This window comes from Cebidichthys violaceus, unplaced genomic scaffold (assembly GCF_023349555.1).
Source record: "Cebidichthys violaceus isolate CVI_PGR_0920_01 unplaced genomic scaffold, fCebVio1.0.p SCAF_151, whole genome shotgun sequence".
NCBI lineage: Eukaryota > Metazoa > Chordata > Actinopteri > Perciformes > Stichaeidae > Cebidichthys > Cebidichthys violaceus.
The window spans coordinates 100,677-122,500 of NW_027176320.1; the positions used below are offsets into that span (position 1 = coordinate 100,677).

The window sequence follows — 21,824 nt, forward strand, 5'->3', positions numbered from 1 at the left end:
CGGCCAAAAACCAGCAGCTCTCTCATCCACTGAGTGAATCCACTCTGAACCTCTCGAGGGTATCGACAGAGGCAGAGAGAGACAGAGAGAGACAGAGACAGAGACAGAGACAGAGACAGAGAGAGACAGAGACAGAGACAGAGAGAGAGAGACAGACAGACAGACAGACAGACAGAGAGAGACAGACACAGAGAGAGAGACAGACAGAGAGAGAGAGAGACAGACAAAGAGACAGACAGAGAGAGACTGAGAGAGAGAGAGAGAGTGCATCTCTTTCTTTTAAGTGGGCCTGAAGTGCTGTCGTCTCTGCCTTCATGAAGGCGTCCTGCTCTGCGTGATAAAGATGTTGACTGAAGCCGTTAAGCGATGGACGAACACTTTGAAACACTATCGACTGTGTCGTGTGTCGGCACAACAACAACGTCGCCGCGTGAGTCGGTTGACCCTTTGTCGTCTTCTGTGTGAGTGTCAGCTAAAAGAATCTATCAGAGTCCTACGTGTCGACAGTGTTACTCTTACCTCTACTTCATTATGTGTGACTATGGGGCAATAGAAGAGGGTGGGGGGGGGGGGGGGGGGTGGGGGGGGTGGGGGGGGTGGGGGGGGGGGGGGGTGAACTAGGGCATGTTGGACATAGTGAGGGCGGAGGCATCGGCACTGCGGGGGTCTTTCACCCCTATGATGAGGTCATTGGTTCTCCGGGTGCCCTCCACCAATGAGAGAACATCTCTCCTCTCCACCTTGTGGCCCTTGGCCTGCAGCAGCTCCACGTCTTCGTCTTGAAACTCGGCTGCGGGAGAGAAAGAGGATCACAGACCGTACGTTAAGAAGTGGACGTAGTCGCCGTGACGTCTTCTGCATTGTGGCCGTCGCCATCTTGGTATTTTTTTTGCTACCAGAAGTGACACGAGAGGGCGGAGCTAAGTACAACAAAACACTGAATAACAAGACATTAGGCGACCAAAATGTTACCAATAACTCTCCTGAAGTGAAAACACAGTGTGAAAGAGTTAGAACTGTAGAGACGAACACATGAACAACTACCAGACCGGACAACGTCGTGGTAGAGAGCTGTCAATCACTGTGTAGCCCCGCCCCTAAATCATCCCCTGCTTCATGGTCTGTTTGACTCTAAATGGAGCATAATGTACTAAATGAACATCATGCTGTATTGAAGAAGACTGTAAACTAGAGATTGAGACCATAAACTCATGTTTACAATGTTTACTGAGGGAATAAATCAAGAGAGAAGTAGAGTCATTTTAGACTAGACTTCTATACAACCAGAGGAGTCGCCCCCTGGTGGACACTAGAGAGAATGCAGCTTTAAGACACAGAAGATTAACACATCGAAAACGAAATCATACAGCCAATCTACCCTAAACATTACAATCATTGGTGACTCGGTTATATGTGGACAGAACCAGTCAATAGATGGATCGGCAGGAAGAACTCACAGTCCACCAGGAGGGTGTTGGGCTGCAGATGAGGGTGGAGTCTTCCGTATGCTAAGCTGTCACTCATGTTCTTACGCGAAGACAGAACGTTCATCAGCACCTGAGAAGGATCATAAAACAGAATATATATATATATAGAATAATACAGAGTTATTTTTTTATATTTATATATATATATATATATATATATATATATATATATATATATATATATATATATATATAGAGAGAGACAGAGATAAAGACAGAGAGAGAGAGAGAAAGAAAGACAGAGAGAGAGACACAGAGAGAAAAAGACAGAGCGAGACAAAGAGAGCGAGAGAGAGACAGTCAGACAGACAGACAGACAGACCTGTGTGATGCCACTGAGAGCTTTCTCTCCATCAGAAGATCCAACGGCTACATAAGTGCCACACAGCCCCACGGCGGGCCTCACTGCTGTGGGCATCAGGAAGGACATGGGCCTCTTCCCAGGCTGGAGGCTGTTATGCTGCAGCAAAACAAAGCAAAACAAAAAAACATGAGGACGAGAGCAGCTACGACAACTCTTTCAGTAAATAGAGACAGAATGCAGGATTACCGGGTTAGGTGATGAGCCCCGTGTTTTGTTGGGCCAGGAGAAATCCAGGATCTGACTATTCAAGAGGATTCCTGAAGGAGTCACTATCCCGCTGCCAAACGGTTTGTTGAGGGAGCTAAAAGAAAACTGGTCTTAGTTTAAGTTTTCCATTAACGTCAACACACTACTTTTAAGCCCTGATCACACCGAGACGCATCGCCAGAAACGCGTCAACCACGCAAAACCATTGTTTTCCTTTTGGACGGCACGGTTGAAACACTCTAAAATGTTCAGCGCCGGGCGCGGAGTCACACTGGGCCCTGGCGTCCAATCAAATCAAGCAAGAGGCGGGCTTTACTTCTTTTGAATCGGAATCTTTTTTTTTTGCCATGCATGTTTGCACACACAAGGAATCCAGCTTAGTGATTGGTGCCACTGACTTCCTGTTTTGATGCCGGTAGATGTGGTAGAAACAGGAGGCTACCTTCGGTTCTGCAGAGAGAAGCTGATGCTTCATGTGTTGAAGCTGCATTCTCTCTAGTGTCCATCAGGGGGCGACTCCTCTGGTTGTATAGAAGTCTAGTCTAAAATGACTCTACTTCTCTCTTGATTTATTCCCTCAGTAAACATTGTAAACATGAGTTTATGGTCTCAATCTCTAGTTTACAGTCTTCTTCAATACAGCATGATGTTCATTTAGTACATTATGCTCCATTTAGATGCTTTAGGGGTGGGGCTACACGCTGATTGACAGGTCTCTAACAGTACCCAGTCTCTACGTCACTCCTCCTCAGTCCAAATATGGTCACTTCAGTTCAATTGAAGCAGGACGTACCTCATGACGGACACGATGTGGTCATCGGGGCCCATGACCATGACTTGGGCGGCAGCCGCACCCGTCTCCAGGGTGAAGGACGGAGCGTAATGGCCGACGGGGAAGGCCTGGGAGTCGTTGATCATCTGGCGGAGTAGGGAGGCCTGTGATTTACTTTGAGATGGGAACAACAAGAGGCAGGGATCAATGACGATACAGAACACAGATGGACGGATACATTGTTTAAAGACGACACGGGGGATCTCTACCTCAGCATCTTGGTGACAGCCTCTGAGATAGAAGTGTCATACATGGGGTCTCCCAGTCCACTAGCAAGGGCAAGAGATATCTTCAGCGCCTGGGAGAGGAATGCAGAACCAAGCCTTTAGTCACAGTCATGTACGGATTGCTGCACTTTGCTCGCTGTTGTGCGCCGCGTGTCGTGGGGAGGCGGCTCGTGGCGTTACCTCGGCTATCCAGTGGTAGGTGCTGTTTCTGGGCACCTGGCTGGTTATGTTGTAGCCTTCCAGGATGTTGAGAGCGGCGATCAAGGCAATACCTGCATGTGGAGCCGGGGCCGCCATCACATGGTGTCCTTCGCAAACAACCATTGAAAACATGTGATGAGTTCTGTTGCGATATGGATGTCAGTGGCAAAGTAACATAAAAGTCATTGCAGTCGTTCAATTTAAATTTTGAATGTGAACAAAGCCCTTCAGGCTTAACTGTTAACATTGAGTTCATTTCAGATTCAGGTTGAGACGGTTTGTGCCTTTCTCTAAAAAGTACAACAAATATTGACCTTGATAGATGATCTCCGCTGGCTGCTGTAACACTGTGCTGTAGTTTCCAAAGTCGTCCTCTGTGAGCACTCCACCTCTCGCTTGCACCTGTTCAAAATGCATAGTTACATTACAAGTAATCTCTGTCTCACACACTGTCGTGGTTATGAAACTGTGACTTATTTAACTGAAGCTAAGGTCAGATCGGCTATCGATGCAATAGAACCACGAAAAAATATTGCAATATTATTCTGTATGGAGTAACTCTGTAAGTTATATTCTTCCTTACTGCTGCTGCCATTTCCTGCGTCAGGTTTCCACTGTAGAAGTCAGACATCCCCTTTAATGCAACAGAGTCCAAGATGGCTGCTAAATCAAGCCGTCTGGTGAGCAGCCCGGAGAGGGGAGCCTCGCCGCCGGGGAGGAACAAATCCACGAAAGCATCCGACATGTTTTGGTTCTTCACCTTAGCCAGCGCTTCAGCTGGAGAGAGGGAGGGGGGGAGGGAGAGAGAGAATGAGAGGGAGAGAGAGACACAGAGAGAGAGAGAGACACAGACACAGAGAGAGAGAGAGAGAGAGAGAGACAGAGAGACAGACAGAGAGAGAGAGACAGACAGAGAGAGACAGCGAGAGAGAGAGAGAGACAGACAGAGAGAGACAGCGAGAGAGAGAGAGAGACAGACAGAGAGAGACAGAGAGAGAGAGACAGAGACAGAGAGAGAGACAGACAGACAGACAGACAGACAGACAGACAGACAGACAGACAGACAGACAGAGAGAGAGAGACACACAAAGAGAGAGAGAAAGAGAGACAGAGACAGACACAGACACAGAAAGACAGAGAGAGAGAGATGAGATCACACCTATTGTCTCTATGACTGAGGTCAGGTGATATTTATGATGTCATCACACCTACCGAGGTCATGAGTAACATTAAATCCATTTCTGGCCACTTCTGCCGCCATGGTAACCACATCCTTCCACGCCATTCTGGGGAATTCAAAAGTCACGAGAGATTGTTTCACTCTGAAACTCATTGTTTCTCAAAGAGACAGAAAACGAACGTGCACAACAACAAGGAGTGACACAAACGCTATCAAAAGGGAAGAATGTGGAGCGTCCGCTGAACCAGAAGACGCTATTGTAAAATGTCGTTGGCATGAGGAAAGGCCGGGTGGATTAAAAATAGAATTTACATAATAGTTATTAGCGTATACCTGCCATAGAGCTGGTGTGCCTGATGCATCCCACTGAGCATGCCTGGTACTCCCACCAGCAGGCCAGGCTGAAACACAACAGCAGGAACCAAAAGGGTGCACACATTAAAGATAGATGTCCCTTCAGACCTCCCTCCAAAGCCACGCCCCTAAAAATAGCATTATGAACGTAAACAACCAACATGGCTGCTGTTAGCACTCACAGCTGTTAACATTGAATAGATTGGGTATTTATTGCTGACAATGGGGCCAATCATCCAGCTATCTGAGTCAGTGTCAGCCAGATATCTAAGTAACAACAACCCCTTACATTCAGCTGGAGTTTGGTCTGCAGCATCTCCTCGCTGATGGCGGACGGCGCCGTCTCTCTGAAGTCGATGACCCTCGTCTCGTTCTTACGGATGTTGTGCACCAACATAACGCCACCGCTAAACATTAGCAGAAGCACAAAGTGTTCAAAAAGGCTTTGTGTTCAACGTCCTGTTGAGAAGATAGATGTTATAACACGTTTTCCATCGCTCACCCTCCGATACCAGAAGTGTGAGGGTGGACGATCCCCAAACAGAGCGCAGCAGAGATGGCAGCGTCCACGCTGGACCCCTGTTTCCCCAGAACGTCAAAGCCGAGGGACGTACACTGGGCCACATCTGTCACCACTGCGCCTTGGTTAAAGATCTTGGAAGAAACAGGAGAACAAAGCAGGAAGCTGGAGATTGTCAATACGCCTTTGAGCTGAGGGGAAGTTGTGCTTACAATCACCTGTAGTTATATGTGAAAAGCTACTCTATTCCACATAAAGTAACAGGATCACACACACACACACACACACACACACACACCCTTACCTGGGGGTCTCCAAAGTAGATCTGCATGATGAGAGCTACTGTGACTCCTGTGGCGAAGGTGAGACAGGCTGTGATGATGACCGTCAGTCCGTCTCGCTGACAGGCGCACTCTTCCGTGAAGGGGTCTCTGGAGGTCTCCCGCAGGGACGCGATCTCGTGGCTGGCCAGGTCCGAGGCCGAGGAGGGGAGGCGCTGGAGGCGGGCCGACTTCAGAAACCCATCGGGGTCTGGGTGGGTCGTACCAACGCAACACGGGGAAAAAAAGGGGTCGGATTGAACAGGAAAGAGCTAAATCACTCTGTTCTCTCACACCAAACTCCATTTAAAATGTGGAAATTCAAAGTGGCCATGCTGACTGGAGGACAAACAAAAAAAGTCTGGATTCTGCACGCGTGAAATCCACAAATTAACACTCATTTTGATGATCGGTTAGTCATCTTTTATTAAACGATTCCCCATATTTCTGGCTCCAGCGAATGTGAGGATTTGGTGCTTTTCTCTGTCATATATGATGTTGAACTGACTATATTTAATACAAGCAGAGACCGTCTTGTTCTGGGTATCACACCATAATAATCGCGCAAGGGTTGTAAAGTGAGTAGCACTTCCTACTTCCTACCTCCTACTGCTCGGACAACACCCAAAGTCTCGTGACACCAAATCCGGCCAGAGGTGTTTCGGGTGGGGTGGGATGTGTGTGTGTGTGTGTGTGTGTGTGTGTGTGTGTGTGTGTATTCTGTGTCCTTGTTCGAACCACACCTTTCTCCTTCAACCTATTGTTAGCTCAACTACACACCTTTTGTCTACGGACAGGTGGACATTTAGACACCTGCCACATTTCTCAAAACCACCTCTGAGGTAATTCCTGCTACTGTAGGTGTATCCAGGACCACATTCAGCCATGATGACACACACACACACACACACACACACACACACACACACACACACACACACACACACACACACACACACACACACAACATCAAAGCAATCGTGTGTGTGTGTGTGTCATCATGGCTGAATGTGGTTCTGGATGCAGAAATTACCACAGAGGAGGTTTTGAGTGCTTTGCAAGCTGTTTACATGTCTGTGGAGAGATTGTGTCCAGTGCAACAGCATCATAATCATACGCAGTCACAAAACTCTACAGGTGTATCGTTGACAATCAAAATAAAGGCTGGATTTGAAGATGGGTGTGGTCCGAGCAAGGAAGCCTGAAGCACTCCCCCGCCCCACCCCCGACTCACCTGTATCCTGCTCACTCAGGACGTTGTCGTCCTCCTTGCGCAACTTCAGAGTGTTTTCCCCAGACGTGGTGGTGGCGTCGTCCTCCGGCAGCCTCGGGAAGCTGGTGATGCTCATGTAGTCCACGGGAGAGTAGGCGCTGCTACCCAGGGTCGTCTCCGGATTGGCATCTTTGTCCGCCGCCACGCATCCACCCGGGTAGCCGGCGGCCACCATTTCAGCCGCGGGGCTGCTGTGCATGACTATACTGTTTGAAGCCTAAGGAGGGTGAGGGATCCTGGGGGGAGGGTATAAGGGAGTCAAGGCAGGGTATCCATAGATCCAGTCAGGGATGATCAGTCACAGTAAACCACAAACCCCTTCCCACAGGAGTAGGTTTCCTTGTATTATATGAAGCTAATCTTGCTTAGATCACTCCAAGATCACTGCAGTTTCTACTCCCAGAACAAAACAAAAAAGAACATGAGTGAATCAGTTTTGAAAAGGTCATCCCATGACTTCAGAACAAACAGGGTTTTTATTTTGATAGGCCAAGACACGGTGTAGTGTAACGTTAGCACTGATGATGATGATGATGATGGAGATGATGGAGATGATGCAGTTTCCTGGTCATGTTGTGGGCTTCCTTCGAAAGACATTTAAGAACTGCATATTAATTACACTGTGTAACGTATGGCACGTAATGCCGCAAATATTGACATGAGACGACACGTCTGCTTCCGTCTTTCTATGGCGCAGAAACGCAGGCGAATTAATGTTATGTTAATTTGAAGCATTATTACCGTTTTAAATTACAACACACAGAGCCAACCGCCGGAGTGCGAGCGTTTTATCCTGTCGGTCACACACACACACACACACACACACACACACACACACACACACACACACACACACACAAAACACACAGCGCTAACCGCCGGAGCGCGAGCGTTTTAACCTATGTGTGCCGTCTTTAAAAAAAAAGCATTATTACCGTTTCAAACACAAAACACAGAGCCAACCGTCGGAGCGCGAGCGTTTTATCCTGTCAGTCACAATTAAGCTAGCACATCTCTCTGTTATTTCCGTAACAAACAGCTCAAAGCGACGTTAGTTTGTTTTACTCACCGTTAGGTTGAAATACGTGTAGTCAAATAAAAGAGCATCCTCGACGGTGTTAGATTGTTTGTGGTATTATATATATATATTTGTTTCTGTTAATATGGCAGGTGAGGGTGAGATGCGTGCGCAGCTCTCTCCCCCGGTCACCAAGACTACAGAAGTGACCTAAATCACGACACCGCCACACGGTTATAGGGAAGTTAGCTTCACGCTGTAGGTCAGAGAAACCGGTAAGGCTCGTCGCGTTCGTAGACAGTTGGACAGCACAGCACATATACAACCGGAAATTATTTAAATGTACAACCCACGAAAGACATGCATTCTTACAATACACGTATTAGCAATTGGAGATAAAGCGAATGGCTGCGTATTTCCAATATCAGACTTACTTCACAGTAGTTGTCATAGAGCCACTAACCATTGGTGGTTAAATCACTGCCACCAGCACAGGTGCTTCAAGTTATTTCCTCTTCAGTGAGCTATTTTAATGACGATAAAACTCCACCAGATGCTTTGCGAGTCTAACTGGTAAAGAGGATAGACAGGTCAAGGCAGGTCTGCAGAATAGCTGCTCCCATTACACACCTGAGGTCCCGCCCACGGATTCTTTTCCTGTCAATCCACTTCAAGAACTTCACCTACTCAAATTACACACCTGAGGGCCCCTTCCTTGAAGCCTTTTCTTTTCTTGGGTACCTCCAATTTTCAGTATTAGAAGATCATTTACATATTCAGTTGACTGAGAGAAGTAGAATGGACATTCCTATTCAAATCAATGTAGCAGGATGGTCACAGCGGCGGCCATATTTGTTGCCATTGCGACCGTTGTAGCGGGCTAACTTCCGCGGGATTTGACATAAAGACTGAAATGAGGAGTGTAGTAGTTATTTTAGAAGTAAATGAGTGCAAATTCAACAACTTACTGTTTCATCTACACACTCTTTTCATAGTGTAGGAAAGCACACAAGTGTCGGACGTCAGTTTGGGTAGTTGGTGTAATTAGCAACCTAGCTAGCTCGACTCGACAGCCGTTAAATTAGTAAAAATGACTATTTGATGCTTCATCTACACACTATTTTCAAAGCGTAGGAAAGCACAATGCTATCGCCACATGACCGACAACTTTGTTTCGCTCATTTTCTGTAACCAGTGTAGTAGCGTCAACACATGGTGGAATTATCAAGCTAACTTGCGGACAGCTGGCTAGTTAGCTGGTTTGCTAATTCCACAACTCTTTAATGCTACACTGGATACAGAAAATGGGCCGAGCAGTCATCCAGTTACGCGGCTCCGTGGCGTGCATACTGTAAACTTCAATTGGGCGTCGTTTCGGCAAGCGTCATTCCACCGAGATGCAGCACAGAGCGTCTCAGGAAGTCATTTTTGAGTTCCTTGAGTCCAAGGGCCAGGCCCCTGGATTCATTTCAACATTGTCAGCAGCTAGAACCCCCATCATTATATTTATTCATATCTAAACTGTGCAATGCTGACTTAACTGTACATGTTACTTGTGCAATTAATCAACTGTGCAATACTCTGATTTACTCTGGCATTAATAATGTGTATTTATACGGCACATTTCAAATTATTCAGACAATTCCTGTATTTTGAACTTAAACAATAGATCCCATTTTATATCATATATATACCAATATTTTCCATATTAATGTTTGGGACACACATAGTACAATGCACATCATTTTTAATACAGATTTTTTATTGCTGTTTTTGCCATAACTTGTTAATGTTTGTATATATTTTTATTCTAAAAAGGAACAACTGTAAATTAAAAAAATATTTCTGACTCTGATATGATGCATTGGTAAAAAACTTGCAATGCATTTCTCTCTCTTGACCAGCTACAACTATAAAATGCTGCTTACATGTTAATTCATACGTAATAATATAACACTGACAGTGTTTTAACTGTTGACTGTTGATACTTTAATCACATTTTCCTGATATGTATTCCTTTCTTTTACTATCTACTGTTTGGAATGCTTTTACTTTTACTTGTAATGTGTGTTTTTACACCGTGGTACTGCGGTTTTTACTGATAAGTAAAAGATCCACACTCCACCACTGACAATAGATCACATGCTCTTTGCTCTACTCCCATTCCCTCCTGCTCCCTAACATGAAAATAATGACACAAGATTCAGGTGTTAACCTGAGTATTTATTTGTTGTTTCTTTCTCTTTTTTTTGGCGGGGTACCTGTGTTTTTCTGAATGGACGCTGGAATAAAAACCCATCCATTGATTTTTGCATAGGTCTTGCCTGTCAGCGGACGACTGTCCACTTTGGGGATGGAAAAATCGGTACATCACAAAAACCATGCAGAAATAGTGAAAGGCACAATCACCATACTGTAGATATCAGATACACCAAATTTTATATGTCTATATATTTCATTTTTTTTATGAAGGGACGGGTTTGCTAATCGAGATGTGACGTGGGCGAAACCCGAAGTGCTTTTAAGCTGCCATCATTTCAGGGCACAACATAAGACATATGAAACTCCCCAGACATTCAGCGCCTCTCATTTCATAACTATATGGGAAAATACAAGCATTTTCTATTGTATTTTTTTTAGGATATATTTCATTATTTTATTTTTTTTTATATATATATAACTATCTCCTGCCTCATCCTTTCCCTGTCCACATCATATAGGCTTCCTCTCCCCATTGTTGGATGACTTCCACCCTAAAACCCTCTCAAAAATCACACACAACATACTGAGAACACATTTCCTTTTTTTGTTTGTTTACAACATGACACGGGTGAGAAAGGAAGAAATAAAACAGGACCGTTTGTGGTGGTCTTTACATTTTGTGCGAGCATACACACACACACACACACGCACACACACACACACACACACACACACACACACACACACACACACATTCAGCTGTGATCTCTCAGTATCAGCCTGTTTTCACACTATATGTACGATTTTACAACAGAATACAAACATCACACACAATCAGTTGGAATAGTAAAACCTCAAGAGTGAGGAAGTCTAAACAGGAGAGGTTGTCTCTGTGTGTGTGTGTGTGTGTGTGTGTGTGTGTGTGTGTGTGTGTGTGTGTGTGTGTGTGTGTGTGTGTGTGTGTGTCTGTGTGTGCATGTTTGACTCATCACCTCAAATCCATCTCCCGCACAATTCAGAGAAATTAACAGGACACATAATAGTCACCTTGAAACAGAATAAAAGATAAAATTCATAATTATATAATAAATTAACAGATATTAAAGGGGACAGTTCAACCCCAAAATCAAAAACATTTGCTCTGACCTGTAGTGCAACATATATCAATCTAGATCGTTTTGGGGGAAGAGATGTCTGCCTTCTCTCCAAAATAACGGGACTATATGTCACTCTGCTTGTGGTGCTCAAAGCGACAAAAAAAATAATAAAATACATTAAAAAAAAGTGTCTTTCCAGAAATCACGACATGAACCTGCTCCCAACAAGGTCTGTGAATTATCTTGAGTAACCAGGTCATGATGTCACACAAGAAACAACAACTCCAGATTGCAAAACAGCACCACAGGTAAGAGGAAAAATATGGATTTTCGGTCAACTGTCCCTTTAACAGATTTTGAATAAAGTACATAATTGTTGGCGGAAATGAAAACGTAGTGGTACGTGAATCGAGGGGAAATAATGTGTTTCTCTTATCTAGATGATCTAAATGAGACAAGATGTTTTTCCATTTCCCAAACAGTCTGACATGAGTCCCCCAGACAGACAGGCCTTCTGAACACAACAGATGGTTTAAAACCACGTGGCTGCGTTCCGTATCCTCTCCAGCATCCATACAGCTGTGCTATAGTGAAACCTCTGGAGGGCAGTGTTCTTCGATGGCACATCAACTTTGAGCCTATAGCGCTGTTTTGTCGTATGGTGCGTCTCAAAGAGGGGGCAAAGACACCACTTTTGGCCACTAAGTGCCCTCTTGATTTGATAACGAGCTCAGAGGTGAGGTCGGAGAGAGGATCCTCGTTACGCTGTGGACTCCTGAGAGGCTTTGACATCTAACGGAGCAGTTATAAAATGTTCTTTTTTTTTATATTTACAAGAGAAATAAATGATCATTATTCATGTGTTTGTTTTTTTTTAAAGAGTTTCTAGCGTTTTAACGTGTCAGTACAACTTTCTCGCACACAATTTGAATCAAAACAAAACATCACAAAAGAAAAAGAAGAAGAAGAAGAAGGAAAAGAAAAACAAGCACACAGCACACCGCTAAAACTTTTGACTCACAAAATGTATGACAGTGCAAACTTACATCCATGTTTCGAATAATTTACAAACATTAGTATACACTTCAGCACCATTGTTTACTATTGTTGTTGAATACATATCAGTAAGCTAGATCTTTAAGTGGAAACTGTTAGAGCTGGATGTGCTAGAGGGGGGGGGGGGGTAGTGGAGTACATGTTAGAGACGGGTTGCACCTGCACGACCTCATGCAAGAGGACGGTTTTGACTGTGTTGAAGGGGGAAGACGTTTGTCAGGCTTTAAGAGGACGCCCCCCCCCCCCCCCCCTCTACAGTTATCCTCAGAGACTTTTCAATGAAAGTGACCGGTGTGTAATAAAAAAGGTCGTACTTTTTCTACTGTGGATAACGTAAGATCACAGCACACACACGCACACACACACACACTGTGTGGATGGAAAATGGCGGATGTGTGCCGGGCACTTTACTTTAGTTTTACAGACCACACGTGTAATGATCATCATGCTGAGTGAGCGGGTTTCTTTTTTTCTAATTCGTTGGCTTTAAAAGCCAAGAAGTGTACTTTGTCTTTGTCTGAAAGGAAGAAGCTTTCTCTTCTTTCTTCTGGTGGAACCGTGCAGAGAAGAGGGAGAGACTGTAGAATAATGTAGCTATGATAGGAACACAATGGGAGTAAAACAGACATTCCCATTCAAATCAACGTAGTCGGATGGTCAGTTATTACGCGTGTTGTCGCCATTGCCACCTCTGGAGCTGGCTAGGAAAGCCCACAGCTATCGCCAGAGGACTTTCTTTCACCAGTGTCGCATCAAAGCACGGTGGAGGTAGCCAGATCGCTAGCTAAATAGCCAGCTATCGACACGACGACGGACAACGGACGCCATTTTTCTTCTGTCCTAGTCGAATGACCACAGAAAACAGTTTCAAATGTCCGTTCTGCTCCCGTTCTGTTCCTACGCTTTTGATTCACGAGACCAGAATGAGCAGAGGACAATGTCGCAAAACTAAATAAAGAGTTGCCATCGATACCGCTTTACACCTACTGTAACCTGTCACACCCTGTAACCCAAAGACAAGCCCTGCACTTATACTCCTCGTCAATATTTCAATCTTAATACGTATTATGGTTGCTCATGAAATTTGATGAAATAGTCCAAACATTCCTAAATGCTGGGAGGCCGCTCAGAGGTCACATGACACTTCACATTCCTGTTAGTAATGTCTAATCCGTGGAGACATCACTTCGTACTCTTTAGTCTGTTTTGCTCATACTCTCACATCGTCTACTTGCTCTCGTCCTCCACGAAGCGAGAAAGAGAGAAATATCACAACATTTGTTTCCTGTGATGAAACGGGGCTTTCCCACGTTTCCTCGTCTTTTACTTTACATGTTGATGGAACAAACTGGAGAGAAACTAAATGCCGAGTGTTTTTTTTCCTTTCACACTCGTCACACGCGGTATATCCATCCCCCTTTTTTACTGAACTCTAACCCCCCCCCCCCCCCCCCCCCCCCCCCCCCCCCCCCCCCAAAAGTAAGTAAAAGCTTTGAGTTGTTTTCTCTGCAAAGAGCACGAAGGATGAGCTTGTCTCTGTCTTGTCTGCACGGTTTCCACCAGAATCGTCTTTAAAGTACACTTGGTATTTCAAATTCAAATCTCCAAATTTAAAACTTAACGATTGACTTAATAAATAAAAAACATGCCTCGGGGAAGAGTGAAAGAAAAACAATGATATTTGACTAAGAATGCTAAACTTTTTGTTGTTTTTCAGACATTATTTTTGACTAAGCATAACCTGTAAAAAGAATTTTTTTTGGTTGTTTGTTGTTGTTTGGATACTGCAATGGACAACAAGTAGTATAAAGGTCTACACGGATCTACTCGGAGGGCTTGGTTCACAACAGCAGAATGGGGCATAAGACTACCAGGTCAGTTTGTGACTGCACCAAAACAGAAGAAAAGCTACCGGTCTACTGGTATCTGAGTGTAATTCTGATATAATGTGCAGAAATGAAAGCTAAAGAAATTTGCCATGGGTGAATACATTTAATCTTATGTGTCTTGGAGTTGACTACGCTCTACTAATGCCCTCAGAGTAAACGACGCCCCCATGGTTTCTGGGAGGGGGGTGGGGGTTCAGTGGCAGATGTTACGCTTGCTGGGCTGGTGAAGGAAGGTGTTCCTGGCGTGGTTCGCGTGGCGAGGGACCTGCTGCTCCCTGGTGCGGTTTTGGCGTTGGATGCGGTTGCGGCCCAGGAGGCGTCGCTCGATGCGGGCCTTGCCGCGCTGGACCCGGGCCACTTGGGTGACCTTGGCCAGGGCTCCGGCCTGGACAGCTGCTCCGCGGCTCACCCTGGTGGGCATGGTGCTGCGGGCGGCGGGGGCGGCAGCTGGTTCTGCCACTCTGCTGCAAAAGGTAATAAAAAGGTGTGATTATTGTGATATTAAAAAAAAAAAAAGCAGACGGTGGTCAGGTGCAGCCGTCATGAAAGAGGGCTCATGGTCTCACCTCACGCTGCTCGCCAGGCTGACAATGCTCTCCTCTCCCACCACAGACAGGTTGGAGACCATGGAGAAGCTGCTCGGGGAGACGTACACAGACATGCTGGGGTGCTCGATGAGCAGGTCCTCCATCGGGCTGGCCTCCGCTGTGGCTCCCTCTGCAGTGAAACAGGGGGGAGGGGTGACAAACCAGCTCTCATCCATGCAGCCTCTCTCGGGCCTGCCCTACTGCTACCCCCGCGGCCCCCGCACTCACTTCCGGAGCCGGGGGACACCGACGGGGTGGAGGAGGGCGTGGACAGTCTGGCCCGTCTCGGCGGGGTCACGGGTGCGGTGGCACCCGAGTGTGACGCGCTAGCGCTCGGACAAAACAGGGGGTCCGATGGTGCTACTGCACCCCGCGCCCGACCTTTGTGCATCCTACGGCGCTTGTGAGGTGGGTGGGAAATCGGGGCCGGGCACTCGGTCCTCGCATGTGTGACTTGATGATTTGATTGGTTACTGTCTGGGAGTGATTGTGCGATCAGGTGGGGATCCCGTCACATCCTCCGCCCGCGTCATGCAGTCAGAATCTTCTGGGCACATGGCAGCGAGGAGGATCGGGGATGAGACGGCCAATAAAGACAGATGTGGATGTTGCAAAAAATATATAATAATGCAAATGTGGTAGATTTAAACAAATTAAAATAAAAAAACATGCGGGTTGAAAGGGGGCAATTTTTTAAGGGATCACATACGCACGCGCACACTACCAGTGTGGGGGGGGGGGGGAATGCAAGGGTGTTTCAAAAAAAAATTAAGGAGGGGAAGAAGAGGGGGGTAAGGAAACACAGAACATAAAAGAGTTCACATCATTAGTTGTGTTGACCCTCTAAGGTTGCGATTATGTCAGTGACATAATGTTTTGCCAGGATTCTGAATTCGATGTCGCTTTTTGATGTTTTGGCACATTTTCATACTCAATAATTGCCTTTAGTCATGATTGAGATCATAAACAAAGAGGAAGAGGAGATGTTCACAGAGAATTATGTTGTTTTTTTTTGGTACGGCAGCCACGTGGGAGAGCACCGGTGCGGTTGCGCCCACGAACCCCGACTGATTCTCCACCTCACCCCCATCATCCCCGTCATTACTTCAAGCGTTAGTCAGTATTATAGTCATGCAAAAAGGGGGAACAGAAGTACTTTCTTCTCAGCTACCTCAATCTTTGAATGTAACACACAAAGTCCTTCCCAGTTTGGTAAAGTTTGGCTCTAACGAGACTCACCAGGCAGGTTGACGAGCATCCATCCCTCCTCGTCGGCCTCCGTCACGCAGGGGTTGGGTCCCTTCAGGGTCAGCCGCCACCTCCTCCACCTCCCCAAACAGCAGGTTGCTCAGACGCTGGAACATGACCGCTTGCGTTGTCAGAGTGTCGATGAACTCAGGTGCTTTTTGGTCGTCCACAAAGAAAAAGCTGTAGCTGCCGTTTTGAATTTCTTATTTGTGTTTGGGTAATCGCTTGTTGCTGTTTTAAGTAATTCTTTATCGGATTTCTTTTACTTGAAGCCCTTTGCTGGAATCTCGGTTTTGACAAACAGGAGTGGACAGGCTTCAGTAGTTGCAAATATAAGGTTTCACTTGGTTTGGAGCAAAGGCCTGGAGGAGAGAGAGAGAGAGAGAGAGAGAGAGAGAGAGAGAGAGAGGGAGAGAGAGAGAGAAAGAGAGAGGGAGAGAAGAAAAGGTCAACATATTTTCTTAGACAAGACATCTTAAGAAAGAGAAGTCTCTTATTGGGTTAATTTCCTGTACTGCTTAGTCAGGTTACATTAGATCAGCACAATGAGCAATGTGTGTGGTAAGAGTTATTTCAAGACACATTATAACAAGTTGTAACTACTGTTTGGGCTCAAACCTCAAAGCGTTCTGACCTGTAATGTGCCATTAAATACAGAAGCTGTCTATTTAAGTAACTTGCATCATAGATGAGGTGGGACTCTTAAGACCAGAGTTTCTTACTGACTAATGTAAGTAAATACTCAGTCTCCTTTTAACTGTATTTTGGTCTCCACCAGCTCCTGGGGGAAATATCTATCTCTTTATCTTTGCTTTGTTAAGCTAGCAAGCTAACTAGCTTTGTTAAGCTAGCAAGCTCACTAACTTTGTTAAGCTAGCAAGCTAACTAGCTTTGTTAAGCTTTAGTCGGTATACATGACTCATGTTAATGTAACTAAGCAATTAGTTAGCTTATGTTTCATCAATGTCACAAACAATGCTAAAATTAGTAAAAATGTGACCCAAAAAAAAAGTGAGTTAAGTCGTTCTCAGACGCAAACGCAGAGCCACTCAATGGACTGAACCGAAGAGGACAATAGAGTTACTGGGACAAAAACTTGGCGTTCCTGTTCTACGTAAAACGTACTTCAAGGCCTTTTGTGTAAGTCATGTAAAGAAACAAAGGTTGAATAATCCTGTAAACTATCTCAACTCAGACAGGAATATTTAGATCCCCAAAGAAAGAGAAAACTGTTATGAAACCTCCACCTGATTAACTTTGAGATGCTTCGCCAGAGCAACACTGAGCTAGCTGGTAATAAATTATGTGTTTTACATAAAAAATATTATTTAAATGAATCATCAAGCAAGAAAATGGTGGACAATGTCCGCTACGGCCCCCCCCCCCCCCCCCCGAGAGGTTTAGATAAGTCTCAGACCTGAAGGACAGGCCGGGAGGAGGAAGAGCAGGAAGAGGAGGAAGTGACACACAGACCTGGACTCTCTCAAAGTCAAACAAAGTGAGTGTGCGCGATGCTAAAATGCAAAGACCGACGGACAGAAGGCACCAAGGCAGATGGACAGAGTCTGACCTAAATATGAACATGGTGATGTAATGAACAGATGTTTGAACAACCGCAGCTCACAAGACAAACCCTTTACATCGTCTATTTACTTGAATGACTGAAGAGAGCAAACTTCTGTCAACACTCAAAGATATCGCTACGGTTAAGTTGGTTTCTTCCATATGCACAGCCCATCTGTAGTTTCAGAGTGTCAGAGGTTTAAATTCCAGATCGTGACCTTTTTCAGTGCACGCTCTGTTTGACCCCCGCCGCCTGACCTGTCCTTTAATTTCTCATGGACATCCAATACTTTCAACCATCTCACCCAACTACACAGAGGGCGATCGAGACACGACGGAGTCGGTATTAACGAAGAGAGCGCACATTAAAAAGGTGAAACGGAGTGCGGTGTGACAGAGACGTTCATCTGCAGAGACGTGGAAGGTGATATGCATGGGTGCTTAGTGGGAAGCGGACACTTTCTGTCCTTATTTGGAGAATCACCATGGACACCAGAAACAAAAAGAGGGGGAAGACACATGCTAGGTCCGTGCTACCTCGTCAGATGGAATCATAATCGATTCAAGGAGATGGTTTGCATGGGTTTAAAAGAAGAGAAAATGAGAGATAAATGAAACTAAGGGGAGAAAATTGGGTCAAAAGCTGTAAAATGTTCTAGGTCACGTGTTAAAAAAAACACGATTTCCAGCCACACGCAAAGGTTGTTGGGGTATTTCGTAAAGGAAAACCAAAAAAAGAATTCAACAAACTGCGTCTGAACTGAGTCCGTCCCCATACACTGACACGGTTTTAATGCATTCCTGAGCGAATAGAAAGTCATGTGAGCCATGGCAAAATCCAGATAAACAAAAATTTTAGTGACAAGGCCCTGAGGGCGGCTTTGCATAAGGTGCAGCAAGCATCCACAAAACACACACACACCACACACACACTCAACACTGAGTGCATGCAGCACGTCCCTGATAAAAGAGCTTTATCAGTTGGGTTGCTGGAGCAGCTAATTCAGGACTATCTGACCTGTGTAAATATAGCCATTGATACTGCAGATAGAGTGCAAATAACCACCACTGATTTGACTTATATCCTGGAGGAGACGGCTCCTAAATATATGGCAACGGTTGTTTACAAGTATTATCAAACAGCTACCACCCATTAACACTGATACATATCATTTGAGGCTAAATGTTTTACATGTGAGAAGGCAGAGGGTAAATGTAGAGTATTTGTTTGAACGGTTTTAGTCGAGACAATGTTAGTGTGGCTGTTTGTCTTTTCTGTCTTGGTCAGTCCTATTATTCTTCTTTTTGTCCTGATTAAAATGGATTGCAGCTACAGTGCCGTAACTCCACTGTGGTAATAATTAATGGTGAATGTGTATCGAACCATCTTGTGCATATGTTGTTAAATTAGATTGATAAGATAGGTCATTAAACCCGTATATTTAGGATGCCTCTTTTTAAATGTGCAGTGTGTGGGATTTTGCGACATCTAGTGGTGAGGTTGCCGATTGCAACCAACTGAAACTTAGGAGAACTATGGTGTACGACGTGAAAATGTAAAAATACGAGAAACATGGGGGCCGACCCGCTTCATATTTAGATATAAACAACAAGAAAAAACACGATTTTTATTTTCAGGTGATTATAAAGCAAAGAAAACGTTCTTATTAATATTATAATCCATTTCTGCAAATAGATTTTTAACATCTGGCTCAGCATGTGGATATTAACCCTCCAGGGTTAGGGTTAGGTAATTCAATCTAATATCTTAACCATGATTAAACCCCAAATACATGAAGATATGGCATACACACTATGCTGCCACATTCGTATGTGGTCATTGGGAGCCTTGCATAGTGCTTTTATTCAACAATCACTTGATAGACAACATTTCACAGGAACATTTGCAAATCCTAAAACATATTAAAAAAAAAGGGGGGCCATTGAATTATGGATCTGTCTTTCGACATTGGTCCTTTTAATAAGGAGGTGGAGCAGGAGCCGGATGGGAGGAGACTCACCAAATAAAAACAAGACGCCCGTGACGTCACGCCCACGTCACTGAAGCTGCCAGAGAGGCTCCAGCTCTCTTTTTTTTTTTTTTTAAGGCGACCGTAGAACAACAAGACATCTGAGGAGCAAACATACGATATTACGACCTGTGTGTACGTGTCGCGTTTCTCTCATCTGCATTATTATTTTTTGCCGATCAATCCGTTTGTTTAAATGGCTGTTTATGAGCGTCGACGGTCGTCGTTGACGTAATACAAAATATAAAGATATAAATAAAGGCTGCACAACAGCAACAACGTTCAACGACATTATAGAAAGATGATTAATGAAGCGGGAGTGAAGCATCGAGCTCGGTGGAGTTGTCCCGCAGAGAGGATCCAGGCTCAACATGAATTATCCGTGTAAGCTGTCCCGGCTGAAGGGTCACAGCAATGACAGCTTGTGGCTCAGCGACAGTGCAACCAAACACATCGACGGGTTATGCAGCTGACAATGCAATGAAACATGATAAATATGAAATAAAATCCGCCTCCCCACCCCCCTAAACACACACACACACACACACACACACACACACACACATCAACATCCGCCATCGACTCCACATCAGCATTTGGTGCAATTGACCAAACAACGGCTGCTGCTGTCCTGGAAAAGCCTCCATACACGTATGCAGGATGGTGTCATTTTTCATATTTTTTTTTTTTCTGTGGGGGGTTATAGGACGTCGAATCGACCCGATTAAACAGTCTGGTGTTCTCAAATCCATCCGTGGCCTAATAATAGGTCAGTCCCTGTTAGAACGCGCAGCGGTCAAAGATAGCCTCTTAATGAGAATTGTAACCTGTTCTATAATGTCATGACGGCTTGATCCTCCGCAGGCCAAAGCAAATAAAGAGCACAACTGATATCTCTTCAGATCACACACACACACACACACACACACACACACACACACACACACACACACACACACACACACACACACACACACTGACACGATCAGAACACACACAAAAAAAACCCGAAAAGAAGAGTAAAGAATGGCTTACCTGCCTTCGCAGTGTTATTCAAGTTGTAAACGAGATCTCACACACAGTAGAAACGACAACAACTCTTTAAAGCATAGCTTTAGATAGTCTTTAAGTGAGGTAGTTAAAACACCATTATAAGCTACAAAAATAAAAGGCTTTCTTCTCAGAAGAAGGGCTTCGTGTAAAAAATGTTACACTGATGTTTTTTTTTTCTTTCAGATCAAAACATCTGCAGCTTTTTTTCTGTCCTCCTCTCCTCTCTATATATTTATATATATATACATATATAAATACATATATATATATTGTTCCGCTGCAGATTTTTGTATGTTTTCCTTCTGTTTATTGCTGCTTCCAGCTGATCCTCGGATCAGAATGTAGAACGTACAAAACAGCTGATTGTGAGATCACAATACGTTTGACCACGCCCCCTCCCCCGCCCACATTAGATAAACCGGCCAATCAGAATATTACACAGAGCCACAAGCCGGGCCTCTATGTAACAGGGTGTATGTGAGGGTGTGTGTGTGTGTGTGTGTGGTGTGTGTGTGTGTGTGTGTGTGTGTGTGTCAACCTGCAGCCCAGATGGAAACGGTGACTTCACATCAGTGGAGCATATTTATGTCACTGTTTGGATGTTTATTTTAAGATGTTCATGCATCGTTTTACTTCAGCGTGCTGAATATTGTCCAACATAAAGAGATATTAGGATTATAATATCCATTATTCTCCTCTTGTGCAGAAACGTAATGCTCATGTCAACCGTGAATATTAAAATGATTAAACAACAGTTTAATAATTTGACAATAAAGCAACAGTTCACACACCACATTAGCTTTCATGGTGAGACTGGTGATGTTACTTTACATTTTCATTCGTGAAAAGAGCCCCCCCCCCCTTCACTCATCATCCATCTTTTCACTCCGCCTTAGTTTGGGGCGGGACCTCCATGAGCCACTCAATGTGCATCAGCCAATCAGAGGAGGCCTTTCTCGAATGCAGCATTTGAGCAACCAATGAGCTGCGGAGAGGGTTAGAAACCCCCCCTGGTGGTCACTTTAAAGTCTGCAGTCTGTAAAGCTTTGAGAATACCAACTGCCTTTTATTATTGCAGATTGTGCAAACTGATGACTGTTGACAGTGTGTGTGTGT

General features: G+C 44.8%; 2 protein-coding genes across 6 annotated transcripts; both read right to left on the minus strand.

Annotated features, from left to right (window-relative positions):
- Positions 1-600: 600 nt before the first annotated feature.
- Positions 601-8,520, minus strand: LOC137872244 (glutathione hydrolase 7). Of its 5 annotated transcripts, none has more exons than XM_068710392.1 (16): positions 8,418-8,520; positions 6,927-7,201; positions 5,677-5,903; positions 5,355-5,506; positions 5,142-5,259; positions 4,832-4,899; positions 4,531-4,604; positions 3,902-4,095; positions 3,633-3,720; positions 3,298-3,425; positions 3,100-3,188; positions 2,852-3,004; positions 2,038-2,152; positions 1,810-1,947; positions 1,458-1,557; positions 601-790 (listed from the first exon to the last, which is right to left on the minus strand). In XM_068710392.1, the coding sequence occupies exons 2-16, from the start codon at positions 7,162-7,164 to the stop codon at positions 618-620; spliced, it is 2,055 nt and encodes a 684-aa protein (XP_068566493.1). In that variant the 5' UTR covers positions 7,165-7,201; positions 8,418-8,520; the 3' UTR covers positions 601-617. The 5 variants fall into 5 exon arrangements, with proteins under 5 accessions (XP_068566493.1, XP_068566490.1, XP_068566489.1 ...); XM_068710389.1 differs by having other exon boundaries at positions 6,927-7,549; positions 8,418-8,519; XM_068710388.1 differs by lacking the exon at positions 8,418-8,520 and adding an exon at positions 8,035-8,190.
- Positions 8,521-13,809: 5,289 nt separating this feature from the next.
- On the minus strand, positions 13,810-21,048 carry LOC137872245 (tumor protein p53 inducible nuclear protein 2). The gene is given in 5 exon segments (XM_068710394.1): positions 13,810-14,691; positions 14,794-14,944; positions 16,054-16,120; positions 16,122-16,424; positions 20,691-21,048. Coding segments are annotated over 4 exon segments (546 nt in total). The 5' UTR covers positions 16,179-16,424; positions 20,691-21,048; the 3' UTR covers positions 13,810-14,420.
- Positions 21,049-21,824: the final 776 nt, after the last annotated feature.